Here is a 14,214-nt window from a genome sequence, read left to right as displayed (position 1 = left end):
GCTCATCTAGTCCAGCCCCCTGCACTGAGGCAGAACCAAGTAAACCTAGAATAGCCCTGACATGGGATTGTCCAACCTGCTCTTAAAAACTTCCAGTGATTCTACAACCTCCCTTGGAAGCCCGTCCCTTAACTATCCTGAGAGCTGGAAAGTTTTTCCTAATCTCTCACCTAAATCTCCCTCACTGTAGATTAAGCCCCAGACTTCTTGTCCTACCTTGAGTGGACATGGAGAACAATTGATCACCATCCTCTTTATAACAGCCCTTAACTTATTTGAAGACTTATCAAATCCCCCGTCAGACTTCTCCAGACGAACCAGGCCAGGTGTCCTCCCAGGTCCGGGTTTCTAAACCTTTTGTCATTTGTGTTGCTCTCCTCTGGAATGTCTCCAGTTTGTCCACCTCTTTCCTAAAGTGTGAATCCCCGAATGGACGCAGTTCTCCAGCTGAGGTCTCCACAGTGCAGAACAAAGCAGAATAATTACCTCCCGCCCTTACATACGACACTCCTGTTAATACACCCCAGAATGACATTAACCTTTTTTACACCTGCATCACATGGCTGACTCATATTCAATTAGTGATCCAGTACAATCCCCTGGTCCTCTTCAGCAGTGCTACCACCCAGGCAGTTTTTCCCCATTTCGTAGCAGTGCATGTGAATTTCCCTTTCTTAATACTTGACACCTGCCTTTACTGAATTTCATTTTGTTGATTTCAGACCAATCCTCCAATTTATCAAGATCATTTGAATTCTAGTCCTGTCCTCCAAAGTGCTTGCAACCCCTCCTAGCTTGGCCTCATCTGCACATGTTATAAGCATACTCGCCACTCCATCGTCCAAGTCATCAATGACAGTACTAAATAGTACCAGGCCAGGACTGACTCCTGTGGGACCCCATCCTCCCAGTTTGAGAGCGAACCACTGATAAGTACTCTGCGTACAGTCTTTCAACCAGCTGTTCACCCACCTAGACCACATGTCCCTAGTTTGCTTAGCAGAATGTCACTAATCTCTTACCCAAAAGACAGCACCTCCATCAGCACCCGAGCATCATACTGGAGCATGGATTCTGGGACAACTCACTTTCGAGTGAGTCCCCAGCACCACTCCTGCTGGTTCTAGATACTCGGGGAAGCATCTATGCAGGGAGAATGGTGTCCCTTTTAAGGCGGATGTCCTTAATGAGCAATGCCTGAAAGAACAGCACCATTTTTAACGATGAGCTGTTTAAATTATAATCCGCATGGCAGCACTCGAAGGTTCCAACCCAAATCAGGGCCCCACCGTGCCAAGGACCGTGCAGACACAGCAGGAGACTGTTCCCGGCTCAGACCAAAGAGCGGGAGAGGGAAAAAGTGGCCCCGGAAAGGGGCCCACCCAAAGTCACACAGCGGGTCGGCGGGAGTGCTGGGAAGAGAAGCCGGGTCGCCTGTGTCCCAGTCCAGTGCTCGCTCCCCTGGCCCAGTACCATTCAGCGCTACCTCAATCAAAGGGCAGTTACTGATCGGGGAGTTTCAGGGCCGTCACATTTCCTCTTTGGAGAGCAAGGCTCCTTCCAGAAGACGGGCAGGCCCGGCCGGGCTGTCGTGGTTGGTGGATTCCACACCACTAAGTACTAGCGCCGCAAGCCTTATTGTAAGGATCTTCTGGACACTGACATCCTTATCTCGCTGAACAGGAGAGCAAGGGTACAGTGCGCTCAGATCCAGGCCCCAAACCAGCCTGGGGGCTCCTAGAAGCATATCCAGGGACTGAGCCTTTTCAGAGGAAAGCCACGGGCAGGGAGTAGGGCAGCAGTCACCACCCGGATCGGAAAAGGCAGAACACACAGAGCGAGGGTTGCCAGTTTTGGGTGGATGTATCCCTGGAGGTTTCATCACATGACATCATTTTAATTAAAGATTAATCTCTAATGCCTGGAGACTCCAGGACAAGCCTGGAGGGTTGGCAACACTACACAGAGCGGGCACAAGCATGAACTGGTTGTGAGTGCCCCCTGGTGAGGGAATAGCTACATTTCACCAGTAACATCCCTTGGTACAGTAGGCCCTGATAAAGGCCCAGTATGAGGCCTGAGGCCTGAACTAAAGTAATGAACAAGACTTGGCTAACATAAAGCAAAGTTAAGCTGTGAGCCAGAGGCAGGCCCTGCTCACAGAAGCTGGCAAGGAAAGGGCTGATACGTACCTAAAAGGTACTGAACATTCACATACTTGCACATTCCACACAGATAACAAGGAACAGGCCGACCCATCCCAATGACAGGGGCAAAAGGGTAAAATGATGGATAGAGTTGTTTTGTTCGAACCAACATGTACAAGGTAGAAGGCGGTGCCTTAATACGCAGAAGGGTTGTAACTTGCTACGTAGAGAGGTTGTACCTCAATACGTCAGGTGTGATGTGTAACTTGTTTGTATCTGTGTATAAGAATGCATTCGTGGGGAGGTGCCTTTTGTCCAGCCTAGGGGGCAGTGGAAATCCCGCCACTGACTGAGCTGAGTCCATTGTCAGGGAGTACATATGTACTGGCTAGCTGCACCTTAGCAGCACCTTGGACTACGTTTGCCGGGGAGCCGGAGGCTGTGCTTTTTTCGACAATAAACCTGGCCGACGTGCCTTCGTACCTTACTAGACTTTGTGGTTATTGGGGGTTCTCATCGGGTCTGCTGTGTCAGCTATCTGCGCAGAGCTGGGGCAGCACACAGAGGGAACTCACGCACGCAGCCGAGTGATATCAACATTGGAGAGAGCAGAGCACCACACCGGTACAGCTCTGACAACACAGTGCTTCACAGACCCTGCAACGCTATGCGAGTTGCTCTTGTTTCAGTTGTTCACATGCCAAGACCTCGTCAGATCCAGGCATTAGATCATCCAGTCCCTATCCCAGGAGGCCATGCAGGATTGTCCCCCTACAGCAGTGCTCCCCAAACTTTAACAACCTGTGAACCCCTTTCACTAAAATGTCAAGTCTCACGAACCCCCTCCTAAAAATGAATATTTCCAGGGATTTTCTCCTTACCGGAGTATAAATTATAAAAGCCGTGATCTTGGAAATATAAAATGTGTTTTTATGACATGATTACACACTATTTATTATTATTTATCATTACAGTATTTTTATTACATTATGAAAAAGGCAACACTCTTCCAGGATCTCACTTTCGTAGCCTGTATCACTTTGAATAAGCCTGTTATAAGACAAGGCTCCTATGTTTCCTCAAGGAGTATCAGATGTGAAACAGCAGGAAGGTATTTAAGAAGCCAACTCAAAGAGTTCCTCCTACACAAGCATTCAGGTCTTGAGCAGTCCAGGCAAACAACGCATGTTACAACAAAGCTTAAACTTGTTCTTCATAATCATTTTAAAACAAGACTAGCTGTCTATTTAATTTGAAAAACAGCAAAAAATATCCACCTCCCTTTCCATTGCTTCTAAGGAGTCTTGAAGTTTAAATCTTCTCAGTGGGATAGAGATGCTTGCTTTGATCTGCTTAGCTCTTGGAAATCCATGGGCTCCAGGCTACTGGCCCCATGCTGCCTGCGGTCCCTAGGGACAGCTCTGTCCGCCATTAAGGAATTTTTTCCCCAAGAATCCCCTGTAACATTTCACGAACCCCAGTTTGGGAACCACTGCCCTAGAGGACATTTCTTCCTCCACTCTGCACCTGGGCTATTTGTTTCCTCTCTGGGGAGTGCAGGATTGATGTGGCTCAGATCTGAGACCCCCCCTTGCTGCCTGCAGTCCCAGGTCACTCTGCAGTAGGGTTGCCAACCTTCCGGGATCGACCTGGAGACTCCAGGAATTAAAGATTAATCTTTCATTAAAGATTATGTCATGTGATGAAACCTCCAGGAATACATCCGACCAAAACAGGCAACTCTACTCTGCACCTTGGGCCTGGCCCCTGGGTGCGATGCTCCTGGCTGCGGTCATCAGATTACAGGTCAATTTACACCCAAGAAACTCACAACACACCAAGCAGCTCAGGAGGGTGAAGAGAGGAAGTTCTGTGTGGGTCTAGAAACCTCTAGAAACTCTGAATAAGGACAGGACTCAGCTATACCCGCCTGTGGGAATCAGACACTTCCTGCAGGTGTTTGGACCATCCACTGGAATGCAATAAAGTTCCCTCTCACTGCAACTCAATTTTACGGGATGATTCCAAAACCCCAGGGCAAGGATCTTGTTCTTAATTAAACTCTACAGGTCTTCAGGGCCGCCCAGAGGGGGGGGCAAAGGGGGCAATTTGCCCTGGGCCCCGGGCTCCGCAGGGGCCCCCCAAGAGAACAGCGGAGGCTCCCGCCTCCACCCCTCTCCTGGAGCCTCAGCGCATCAAACGCCGTGTCTCCGGCGGGGCCCCTGAGCCCCGCCCCGCTCCGAGCCGCGTGGTGAGGGGGCGGGGCTGGGAGCTCCGGGCTGAGCTCAGCTCCCTCCGCTCGGCGTGGAGCTCCCAGCCCCGCCCCCTCCCCACGCGGCTCTGAGCGGGACGGAGCTCAGGCCCCGCCGGCCACACGCTGCGGCTGTTCCGGCGAGGCGCTGAGACTCCGGGTGCGGAGGGAGCCGGGGGTAAGAGGCTGGGGCCGGGGGGAAGCGGGACCCGCCGCCGAAGCGCAGCCCGGTCTTCGGCGGCGGGGGGCCCCTTCCATTCCGGGACCCGCCGCCGAAGTGCCCCGAAGACCCGCGGCGGGGGCCCCCCCCCGCCGAATTACCGCCAAAGACCGGGCTGCACTTCAGCGGCGGGTCCCGCTTCGGCGGTAATTCGGCGGCGGGGGGCTTCCACCGCGGGTCTTCGGGGCACTTCGGCAGCGGGTCCCGGAACGGAAGGGCCCCCCACCGCCGAAGACCCCGGGCCCCTGGAATCCTCTGGGCGGCCCTGCAGGTCTTTAACTTAATTCCCACTGAGCCCTGCTGGTTTCTTCCCTACTACATTTGACATTCACAGCTACATTTTTCCACAAGACGAGCCAGAAGCGTCACTGCTTGAGAAGTGACAAGCGAGGGAGAGGGGAATTCGGTTCCTCAGTCCCATGTCCCTCTTTGCTGAGGCTGCCAAAAATGGGCCAGTTAGCGCTGAGCATGTTGTGGGTTCGGGATCCTGATCTCTATCCATCAACCTCTCCACAACATCCCAAATGTGCCTCTCATTCGGAAGACGAAGTACCAAACATCCTAGTTATTAGCACTGAGCATCTTCTAAGGGCTGATCGTCACTATAGTGTTAGGTCAAAGTATGACGCGAGTGTTGCCCCAACCCAAATTCTGTCCACACACAAAAATCTCTAGCTCATGTTACGTGGTGCTTTGAGCTCGAGCTAGCTGGTTCCCAAGGGATGGACTGAAACTCTGAGTGCTGCTGACTCTAGATTAGTGGTTACCAAACTATGGTACATGTCCCGCCGAGGGCACGTGAGACATCTCTCGGGGGGTTGCGGGAGAAATTGTGTAATGGTGGATTTTTTATTTTATTTATTGTATTTTCATAATAGGCGACTCAGACAGTGCTTTACAATTCTGTGGGCATTTGTTATATAAAATACGGTAGTTAATTTACTTCAGGATGTACCAATGAGAACACAGAGACACGGAGGTAAGGAGCCCTCCCCTCCAATCACCGTACAGCATGGGGTGCAGGTGTCCAATCTGAGCTCAGAACTTGGGGGGTGGGGTTTGATAATATACACAGCGCACTATCACTATATCTGTACGTACGTAACAGGGAAATACGGAGACGGCTAAAGCCAGGAAGTGTGAAGAAGGACATATGAAGGATCAGTGATGAGAGGGGGAGGGGTACGTGGGCAGCTGGTAGATTTGGAAGGGGGTTCGCAACAAGAAAAGTTTGGGAACTTTTGCTGTAGGTAGTGATGCAGTGGGGACACAGCAGCTGGAGGTAGAACAACTGCTGAGCCGCTAACCCAATCATTCTGCTCATCCCACCACTCAGCGTAGCCACTCGCTGGAGTGACGGGAGGGGCTCTCCCAGCAGTTAACGTGTCTCTCCGAGAGGCAGTAGCTAGGTCCACGAACGAATTCTCCCCTCAACCTAGCGCTGTCTACACCAGCGGGGTCACCTTAACTTTTTACTGCAGACCTGGCCTACCTGCTGGCGTACAGACAACCCCTCATTGGTTCCCAACTCTTCTAACTCCTCTGTGCTCAGATCTGCCTCCTCCATGACCTCTAACAGCTGCTTTTATAGCAGGGGTTCTCAAACTGGGGGTCGGGACCCCTCAGGGGATCACAAGGTTATTGCACGGGGGTCGCGAGCTGTCAGCCTCCACCCCAAACCCCGCTTTGCCTCCAGCATTTATAATGGTGTTAAATATGTAAAAAAAGTGTTTTTAATTTGTACCGGGGGGGTCACACACAGAGGCTTGCTACGTGAAAGGGGTCACCAGTACAAAAGTTTGAGAACCACTGTTTTATAGCATCCCCTGGGCTCCCTCCCAGAGTCCTGCTCTCCCTCAGTTCTCCCACCCTCTGAGGCCTGAGTATAAAGTTAAGTCTCCACTTGCTGGAAATCAAATCCCATCCCAGCAGCCAAGCCCCCCTCCCCGGACGAGTTTGATTATTTGCATGTCTCTTGCCCAGGTGTTCAGTGGCAGAGAGCACCAGACAGATGCCCTCTGGGACACCCCGTGTTTCAGAGCCCTCAGAGCGATACAGAGTCCTGGCTACTCACCGATATTTTGGTGAAGACGGAGAGCAGGAGTGACAGGGCTGAGAGGTACATCCGGATTCTCTCCCCTCCGAAGCGTCTCTGGAGATACTCCGGCATGGTGATGATCTGAGCGGCAGAGATGCAGGGGTCATTGCACGGCACGGCAGCCCCCTGCCACAGGCAGCTGCAGCCCAAGTCAAAACGGGGAAGCACCGGGACAGCTTATGGGAGCTTGAACAGAGCCCAGGAATTATGGCTGCGCTTCCTCTTAACCCAAGAGGGGAGGGGCTTTGTGGGGAGCCTGGCACCCTCAGCTCTGCCTCCACAAAGGGTACGTGCCACCCAGCAGGCAGGCACACGTTGCTCTCCAAAGGGCACCAGCAGGCAGGCTATGGGGCTAGGAGAGGGGCTTGGTGCCAGGCAGGGAGAGAGCTAGCTAGGACCTCATCCCTCTGGCTTCTCGTAGGGCCCTGCACAAAGCCAGTCTGTCTGGGGCCTTATACCCCTTGCCAAAGCTATAAAGCCCCTCAGCCTCTGAGATCCTGAAATTAACCAATGAGCCTAGGAACTGAGCTCGGCTTGCAGGTGGGAGGCTGATTTCACTGCAGGCACCACGGCAACACCAAAGTCATTGTTAGTATCAATATAACCAGAAATAGGAACACGGCTAATATCCCCGCCTCGGTGAGGAATCAGCGCTTGCAAAAACTGAACCGTGCCACTTGTGTGCACACACATACCCCTCTGCTCTCTCCTGGGCGGAATCAGAACTGCCCAGGTGTGTGTCATGGACCCCATCCTGCAGGCTGGTGGGGTCTATTTCACACCTGCTCAGGCAAAGAGAGCAGAGTTCAGCCAGGGTCAGGGTTCACTCAGCTCCTGCCCTGAGTCGCAGCCAGCCTGTGACAGGAAAACGGGGCTGTCCGGCTGTGTCCGGTGTACTCCGACTGTACTTACCCCCGAGGAGATGTAGACTGGTACAAACACCCAGGCCAATGCCAGCAGGACATAGGTAGCCTATGGAGAAACAGGGGCACAGCCTGATCAATCACTGTTCTGTCCACAGCAGGGCCTCCAGCTTAACGTTAGCAGCGTCACTGGGTCCCACGCAGGAGGCCCGAGCTGGGCCCAGCCCCGCCCTGAGATGCACCCTCAGATCTCCATGGGCTCCGTGGAGCATGGGTGTGCCGGAGGGTGGGATACAGAACTCCCCTATGGACACTCCCCATCTCAGCACTTAGCACCTGGCATTGCTGACTCCACAGGTGACCAGAGATTTCATGTTAACTCCTTAAGGCCTTACGTTAATGCAGAGCCTGACCCCCTTGTGGAGAAATGCTTGGAAAACCAGGGAGCCTGTTTCTGGTCTATCAATTTGCCATAACATCCCCAGTCGGGATGTCTGCCAGGGTTGGACGTGGGATCTCTGGATCTGGAAGCACGGGCTCCCAGGGCATGAACTAAGGCAGCTGGTCCATCAGCAGGCTCCTGAACATCCATACGAGGCCCCGCCAATAGAGGGACACAGAGAGCTTAGCACGGGTTACACATATTTTCCCCATCAGCCCTAATGGAGTTATGTGCAAATGCCCCATTAGGTGGGTAAGGCTTTGTCTGGCCCAGCTGGCTCCAGTGACCGATTAGCCTAATAAGGCAAAGTGACTCACATTCCATTCAAAGCCAGCCACGGCAATTCCCCCAGCAGCTCCAGTCCCAGCCAGTCCAATGAAGAGCCCTGATCCTTCGCTGCTGGCGAAGAGGGAGGCGCCAATCTGCAGGCCGAAAGCAAGGCGGCGCATTAGCACGCGGAGCTTAGCGAGGCATCAGCGTCTTTGCTGTGTATCCCATAGGGCTAGCCTGGTCGCTTGCTTATATACCTTCTCTTGTGGGCTTGACTGGTTGTTTTAATAGCTGTGTAGATTTGGACTAGATCATTCTTGGCTGTACCACAAGCACCCTAGAGGCCCCATCCTGTATGTTGAGCTAAAGCAAGTTAGCATACATGTGTTCGGGGCCTTTAGCCTAGGTAAGTGAGGATGAGTTAAAGCAAGTTAGACCTTTGGCACAGATAGAAGACTACCTAAGTTATGCCCTCTTTAAACTCAACAGGTACACCACAAAGAACATGGAACTAACATGGTTAGGTCAGAAATAAGAGAGGTGAGGATGAGCTAATGGTCATCACTAGGTATGAACGTGTCAGCCTAGGGGGTAAGCGTCCCCTGATGTTTTGTGGGTGAGGACATTAAGTTTGGACATGGAAGGTGGGCACATAGTGGTCAGGCTCAATACGACGGGCAAACCACCATGTTAGTTAGTTGGTTAGTTTTAGCTTCTATAGTCTTCCAATAGCTTTTCAGCTCTCCAGCGTCTCCTTAGTTCTGCACCTCCCAATCGAGAATTGAGGAACCTGGCCCATCGGACTCTCTTGGCGTGCCAGAGGCGAGACTGGTCCTTCGTCTCTTATCACCAGGTTACCCAGGGTGGGTGTGAGTGTGTTCGTCTAGGTGTATAATACCACATGTACCTCTAGGACAATATTATTTCCTTTGTCACTCTGATCGATTACTTTTCCATGTGATCATTGTTCCATTTATCTCCATAAAAGTCTGCAAGGCTGTATTTTGTTCTCAGTTGAGTCATACATCCTGAGGGTCCTTGCAAAACTCTGTGTAGCCTGATTCTGGGACAAGAACCTTATTATCTTCTGATCAGATCACCTGGCGAGCCTGTAACCCATATTATATAAACAAGAATATGAGTCCCCTAAAATCAGGCAACAGCAAGCACCTGCTTTTCCAAGCGGAACAGCGTGGCTCCCTCTGTGCCGCCAATGGAACCGTGTGAGCCGAACAGGTTTCAAACAGGGTTCGCCTGGATGGCAAAAGCAGGCTGAAGCGCCTGGCCAGGGCCGCCCAGAGGATTCCAGGGGACCCGGGGTCTTCGGCGGCGGGGGGCCCCGCTTCAGCGGTAAGTCGGCAGCGGCGGGTCCTTCTGCTCCGGGACCCGCCGCCAAAGTGCCCCAAAGTCCCACAGCGGGGAGCCCCCTCCACTGAATTACCGCTGAAGCGGGACCTGCCGCTGAAGTGCAGCCCCCACCGCGGGTCTTCGGGGCACTTCGGCGGCGGGTCCCGGAACAGAAGGGCCCCGCCGAAGACCCGGCTGCACTCCGGCGGCGGGTCCCACTTCGGCTGTAATTCGGCGGCCGGGGGGGGTCCTTCTATCGCAGAGAGGAAGGACCCCCCCGCCAGCGAAGACCGGGAGTGAAGAAGCTCCGGGGGCCCGGGCCCCGCGAGAGTTTTCCGGGGCCCCCGGAGCGAGTGAAGGACCCCGAAAAACTCTCGTGGGGGCCCCTGCTGGGCCCGGGGCCTGGGGTAAATTGCCCCACTTGCCCCCCACTCTGGGCGGCCCTGCCTGGCAAACGGCAAGGAGCCAGCTTGGCCACCAGGCATCTCCACGTAAGCTGGCGGGGCTAATCCACCAGCCAAAGGCGGCAAAGCCGTGCTCCAAACAAGGGCACCAGTCCAGCTCCTTTGCTCAGGGCTTTGTTCTACTGCCTCAGAAGCAAGGATCCAAAACAACACCCAGCCACTCCAAGCATCTCATTGCCCCTCAGGGTCTCAGCTAATCCTTGGGTCCACGTCTTCCCTGAACTCAGAGCCCAGCCGGCTCCTAGGAGCATCTGCTCCTCTGCCCTGAGCCAGGAAGACTTGTATGATTTCCTGTAGTCAGCAGGCCTGTGACGCACAATTACAGCGTCCAGTTTGAAAGGGCCCATGGGCTAGAAGAGGCGCCCTGGGACGTGCACACTCGGCTAATCCTGAGCTCACTCACAAGGCCGCTAACAGCATTTCTTGCAGTTGGGAGCCCGGGCTTCCTTTCCTCATGCAAACGCTTGTCAGAGAATCACACGTCGTTGCATTTGCTGCAGTGCAGAAGTGCCATTACCGGGCAATGCTGCCCAGACCTGAGCTGTATGTAAGGGGTATGGGGAGGGGATCAGCCATCCTGCATTTCTAGACAAGCACGAAATGTGGAGGGAATATATTGGTTGTAACAAATCTGGGGCCACCTATGACTTTGCGGGAGTCACTACGCTGCCGTCATAACCAGGCACGGCTGCTTGGCAACAGCGGGGAAAGAATTCAGATCCTGCTGCTCCAAATGCCCCTACCCAAGCTTAGACTGGCCTACAGGGAATTCTCGTAGGAGACCACAGGGTGGTAGGTTAAGCACAGATCCCACTGATCTGGGGTCTGAGTCCTGGTTGGCAGGACCCAACAGATCACAGATCTTCAGAGGGGCAGCAGCAAAGAGGGACCCACCACTGGAGAAATGAGATGTAGCTCCAAGTCAGGCAGGGGCGGGCAGATGCTGGCTGCCTCCAGGGTAGGAATCCAGTGTGTTCCTGTGTTATGCATTATGGGGCATGATCTGAGATGTCAGGTGATTCATCACAAGGTGTTTGAACTGAGTGCATTACAAGAGGTACCCTATGTGGCAAGCCAGGTACTGAGGCAGCTACACCCAGCAGAAGATTGCAACTCCCTGATATATGAAGAGGGATAATATTAGCTCCATCTCCCTGGGCACTGGAGGTGATGGTGGGTAGATACGGAGACCCCGCTTCCCTCCTTTTCATAGGGGCAATGGCTCTGCAACAGAGGCCCAAGTGTGAGACCCGACTGCTGGGACTGTCCTGCATAAAGAGACAGAAAAAAAGCCAGAGCGAGAGAGAGAGAGAGAGAAGGCATCTACTTACAGGCCACCACGCCATGCTCCTGCCAGCAAGGAAGTAGCCACTGAGCGTATTCCTATTCACCCTGCATGAGGACTGAGAGGAAATGGAGATCAGCATGGAAAGAAAGCAGCCCTGCTCCCATAAACCCCTCCTGGAGAGCAACCAGGAGCCTTTGGATGGCTAGCGAGAGCCATGTGACGGAGGGATGATTATAACACCACCACCTCACTCTTATCTAGAGCTATTCATAAGTACATTGCAAAGGGCTTCACACACGAGGGCCACATCATTATCCCTATTTTATAGATGGTAAAACTGAGGCGAAAAAACTTGCCCAAGTCTCCCAGCAGGCCTGCGCTAGAGCAGGTCCTAGAACCCAGGTCTCCTGAGTCCAAGCTGAGTACACTAGCTACTAGGCCATATGATTATACACCACCTGTGGCAGCAGCCTGAGCAGGATAGAGCCAATCAAGCATGAGTGGCCATGGAATCAGAGAGGATTGTCATACTCAGCCTCAGTGCTGAGCAGAAAGGCTTGGCCTGGAGGTACCATCATCCTACAATGGATGGACTCAGACCTGCTCGCACCCAATGGCTGGAGGCCAACAGAGGCTGAGGACCCTGCCTATGCTGAGGTTTGATTCAACAGCCCAGGAAGTTAACAGGAGTCCTCCTATGGACTGAAATGGATGTTAGAGCAGGCCCCTAATACTACCACAACTAACAGAGCTCCTCCTTTAGCTCAAGTGGGAGAGGGGTGTGCTTTCCTAAGCCGTGGATCCTCCTGCTGGGGTGGGTGTGTGTGTGTGGTGGGTGGATTGACTAACGAGCATATCAGACCCCAGACAGGTAGAACAGGCTGTTCAATTTGTTCCCATCTAGGAGACACTGTTCTGCTCTAACGTGGCCTCAGCTCATCTCACTGAGCAATTAGAAACAATTATTTCCCGTTAAGGATTATGTAGGGGCGGGAAATACCTTTGCAAATGCATCTATGTCTGTTAAAGCAGAAGCTATTGGACCGACTCCCTCTGGCCACACCTGCCATGTGTCCTGGCCTTCCTAAGACTCAGCCATGCAAGGCACTGAGTACTCCAGCCCCAGGCTTGCAAAACACTTAAGCACATGCTTAACTTTAAGCACACAAGTCCAGTGACCATCTTTCAGCCAGCATTTCTCAATGAGCGCAATTAGAAATAATCCTTAGCTCTTAAAGTCAAAGGCATAAGGGAAAAATACCATAAAAGCAATCTCTCCAGGGGCTGTTTAACGTATCTTTGCTTTATATATTAGATGTTGTAGTATTTTGACACCTCAGAGTATAGTCCTGGGCGCAGTGGAAATAAGATTAGATAGGTAGCCCAATCGATCTCTTAGAAGCACCTGAAATAAAAGACTCCACTATGCCAGGGATGGAAGGTGCGGGTCTGTACAATTATGAATGGGAGGTGAGGTGACCATGAAACAGATTCTGTATTAAAAAGTGGGTCATGCTCTGAAAAAAATCTGAGACTCTCTCAGGCTTCTTTCAGGTAAGCACCTCCAGTTACGTCCCAGGATCCCAGCAGACACACTCCAAGGCAGGCTCCTTTTTCACATGTTCTGAAAGCTGCAAGATTCACATTCTAGTTGGGCTGACTCAGCCCTTTCTATGCAGATAAGCCGAGCTCTCTGCAGTTTGCTGGGGTGGGGTCTCTCAGAGAAGATTTGAGAAGCCAAAACATTTTTAATAAGAGTAGAAGCTTTCCCTGGGCCAAAATTTCCCCTCTCCACCCTGTTGTGGTGCAGGATATGTAGGAGCAGACTGATTATCAAGGTGCTCAGCCCTTCTGATAATCAAGCCGCAGCTTTCTGCAATTCACCGGAGAGGCCTGGGACCCAATCCGGCAACCCTTACTCATATAAGGATCCCTTTTTAATTGTTTGAGGACTATGAGGTTGCAGGATCAGGAGTGTAGACCCTTATCTTGCAATCCAAGCCAGGCGCGTGGACCTGATTGCAGGATCAGGGCCTTAGTTTGCAATGCACTTTGGGAACCTTTGGGATGGAGTGAGTGGAAGCTAAGTACCCGCAGCACCTCGCAGCCTCAAGTCCAGAAAGGCACGTTGCTAAGGTGCAATAGTAAAATAAAACAATTAACTAATGAGGATTTCAAAAACAAGGCTCCCGGTCCTTTCAGGTGGCACCTGAGAAGCCAGTCCTGAGAGAGGAGACAGAAATTGTAAAGATTTAAGTACATAACAGCAAATTAAACAAACGAAAAAACCTCTTACCCATATTCCCACAGCCACATTCAAGGCAAAATAAGCCACGATGACAATAATGTCAGCAACATTGAACGGCTGCAGAGGGGTAACTGATCCAGTGGTAGAATTGTCGCCCATCATCCCGATGCTCCCTGCCCAGCCCCAGAGAAAGCAGCAGAGTGTCAGAGAGACAATCACTGACTCAGTAACTGATTAGCTTGCCGCTTGTGGGAATTGATCATTAAACAACCCGGAGCTGGGATTTTCGCTTTGCGAAGTGGTTTGTGTGGACAGACAGGTTGTCAAAGTACAGCCCAGCTTCTGCCTCCCTCCCTCTTTCTGCTAACTTCCGGCCGCTCAGAGCTCCAGGAACCCAAAGCCAAGTCCAGGGAGTTAGGCAGTTGTTGAGCTGCAAACATGGTTTCTGGCTGTCTGCAATCAACAGAATGTAAACTAGCTCCTCTTACGCCCAGCCTTGAATTGCGATGCCCTGAGAGCGATGATCTTGGAGGCATGGTTCCTCAGGTATTTAACCACAGGCTTTACTTTGCTGTT

General features: G+C 52.3%; 1 protein-coding gene across 1 annotated transcript in view; it reads right to left on the bottom strand.

Annotated features, from left to right (window-relative positions):
* The window catches only part of SLC5A10 (solute carrier family 5 member 10), an 84,662-nt gene extending 70,853 nt beyond the window's left edge, over positions 1 to 13,809 (bottom strand). The window contains exons 1-5 of the mRNA XM_044980511.1: positions 13,687 to 13,809; positions 11,434 to 11,505; positions 8,339 to 8,443; positions 7,629 to 7,688; positions 6,693 to 6,797 (exon numbers count right to left, since the gene is read on the bottom strand). Coding sequence (XP_044836446.1) covers positions 6,693 to 6,797; positions 7,629 to 7,688; positions 8,339 to 8,443; positions 11,434 to 11,505; positions 13,687 to 13,800 — 456 coding nt within the window. The 5' untranslated portion in view covers positions 13,801 to 13,809. The remainder of the gene's footprint in view (positions 1 to 6,692; positions 6,798 to 7,628; positions 7,689 to 8,338; positions 8,444 to 11,433; positions 11,506 to 13,686) is intronic.
* Positions 13,810 to 14,214: the final 405 nt, after the last annotated feature.

This window comes from Mauremys mutica, chromosome 11 (genome assembly GCF_020497125.1).
Source record: "Mauremys mutica isolate MM-2020 ecotype Southern chromosome 11, ASM2049712v1, whole genome shotgun sequence".
NCBI classification, from domain to species: domain Eukaryota; kingdom Metazoa; phylum Chordata; order Testudines; family Geoemydidae; genus Mauremys; species Mauremys mutica.
The sequence above is the reverse complement of the archived record's forward strand: the minus strand, read 5'-3'. Positions and strand labels throughout refer to the sequence as shown.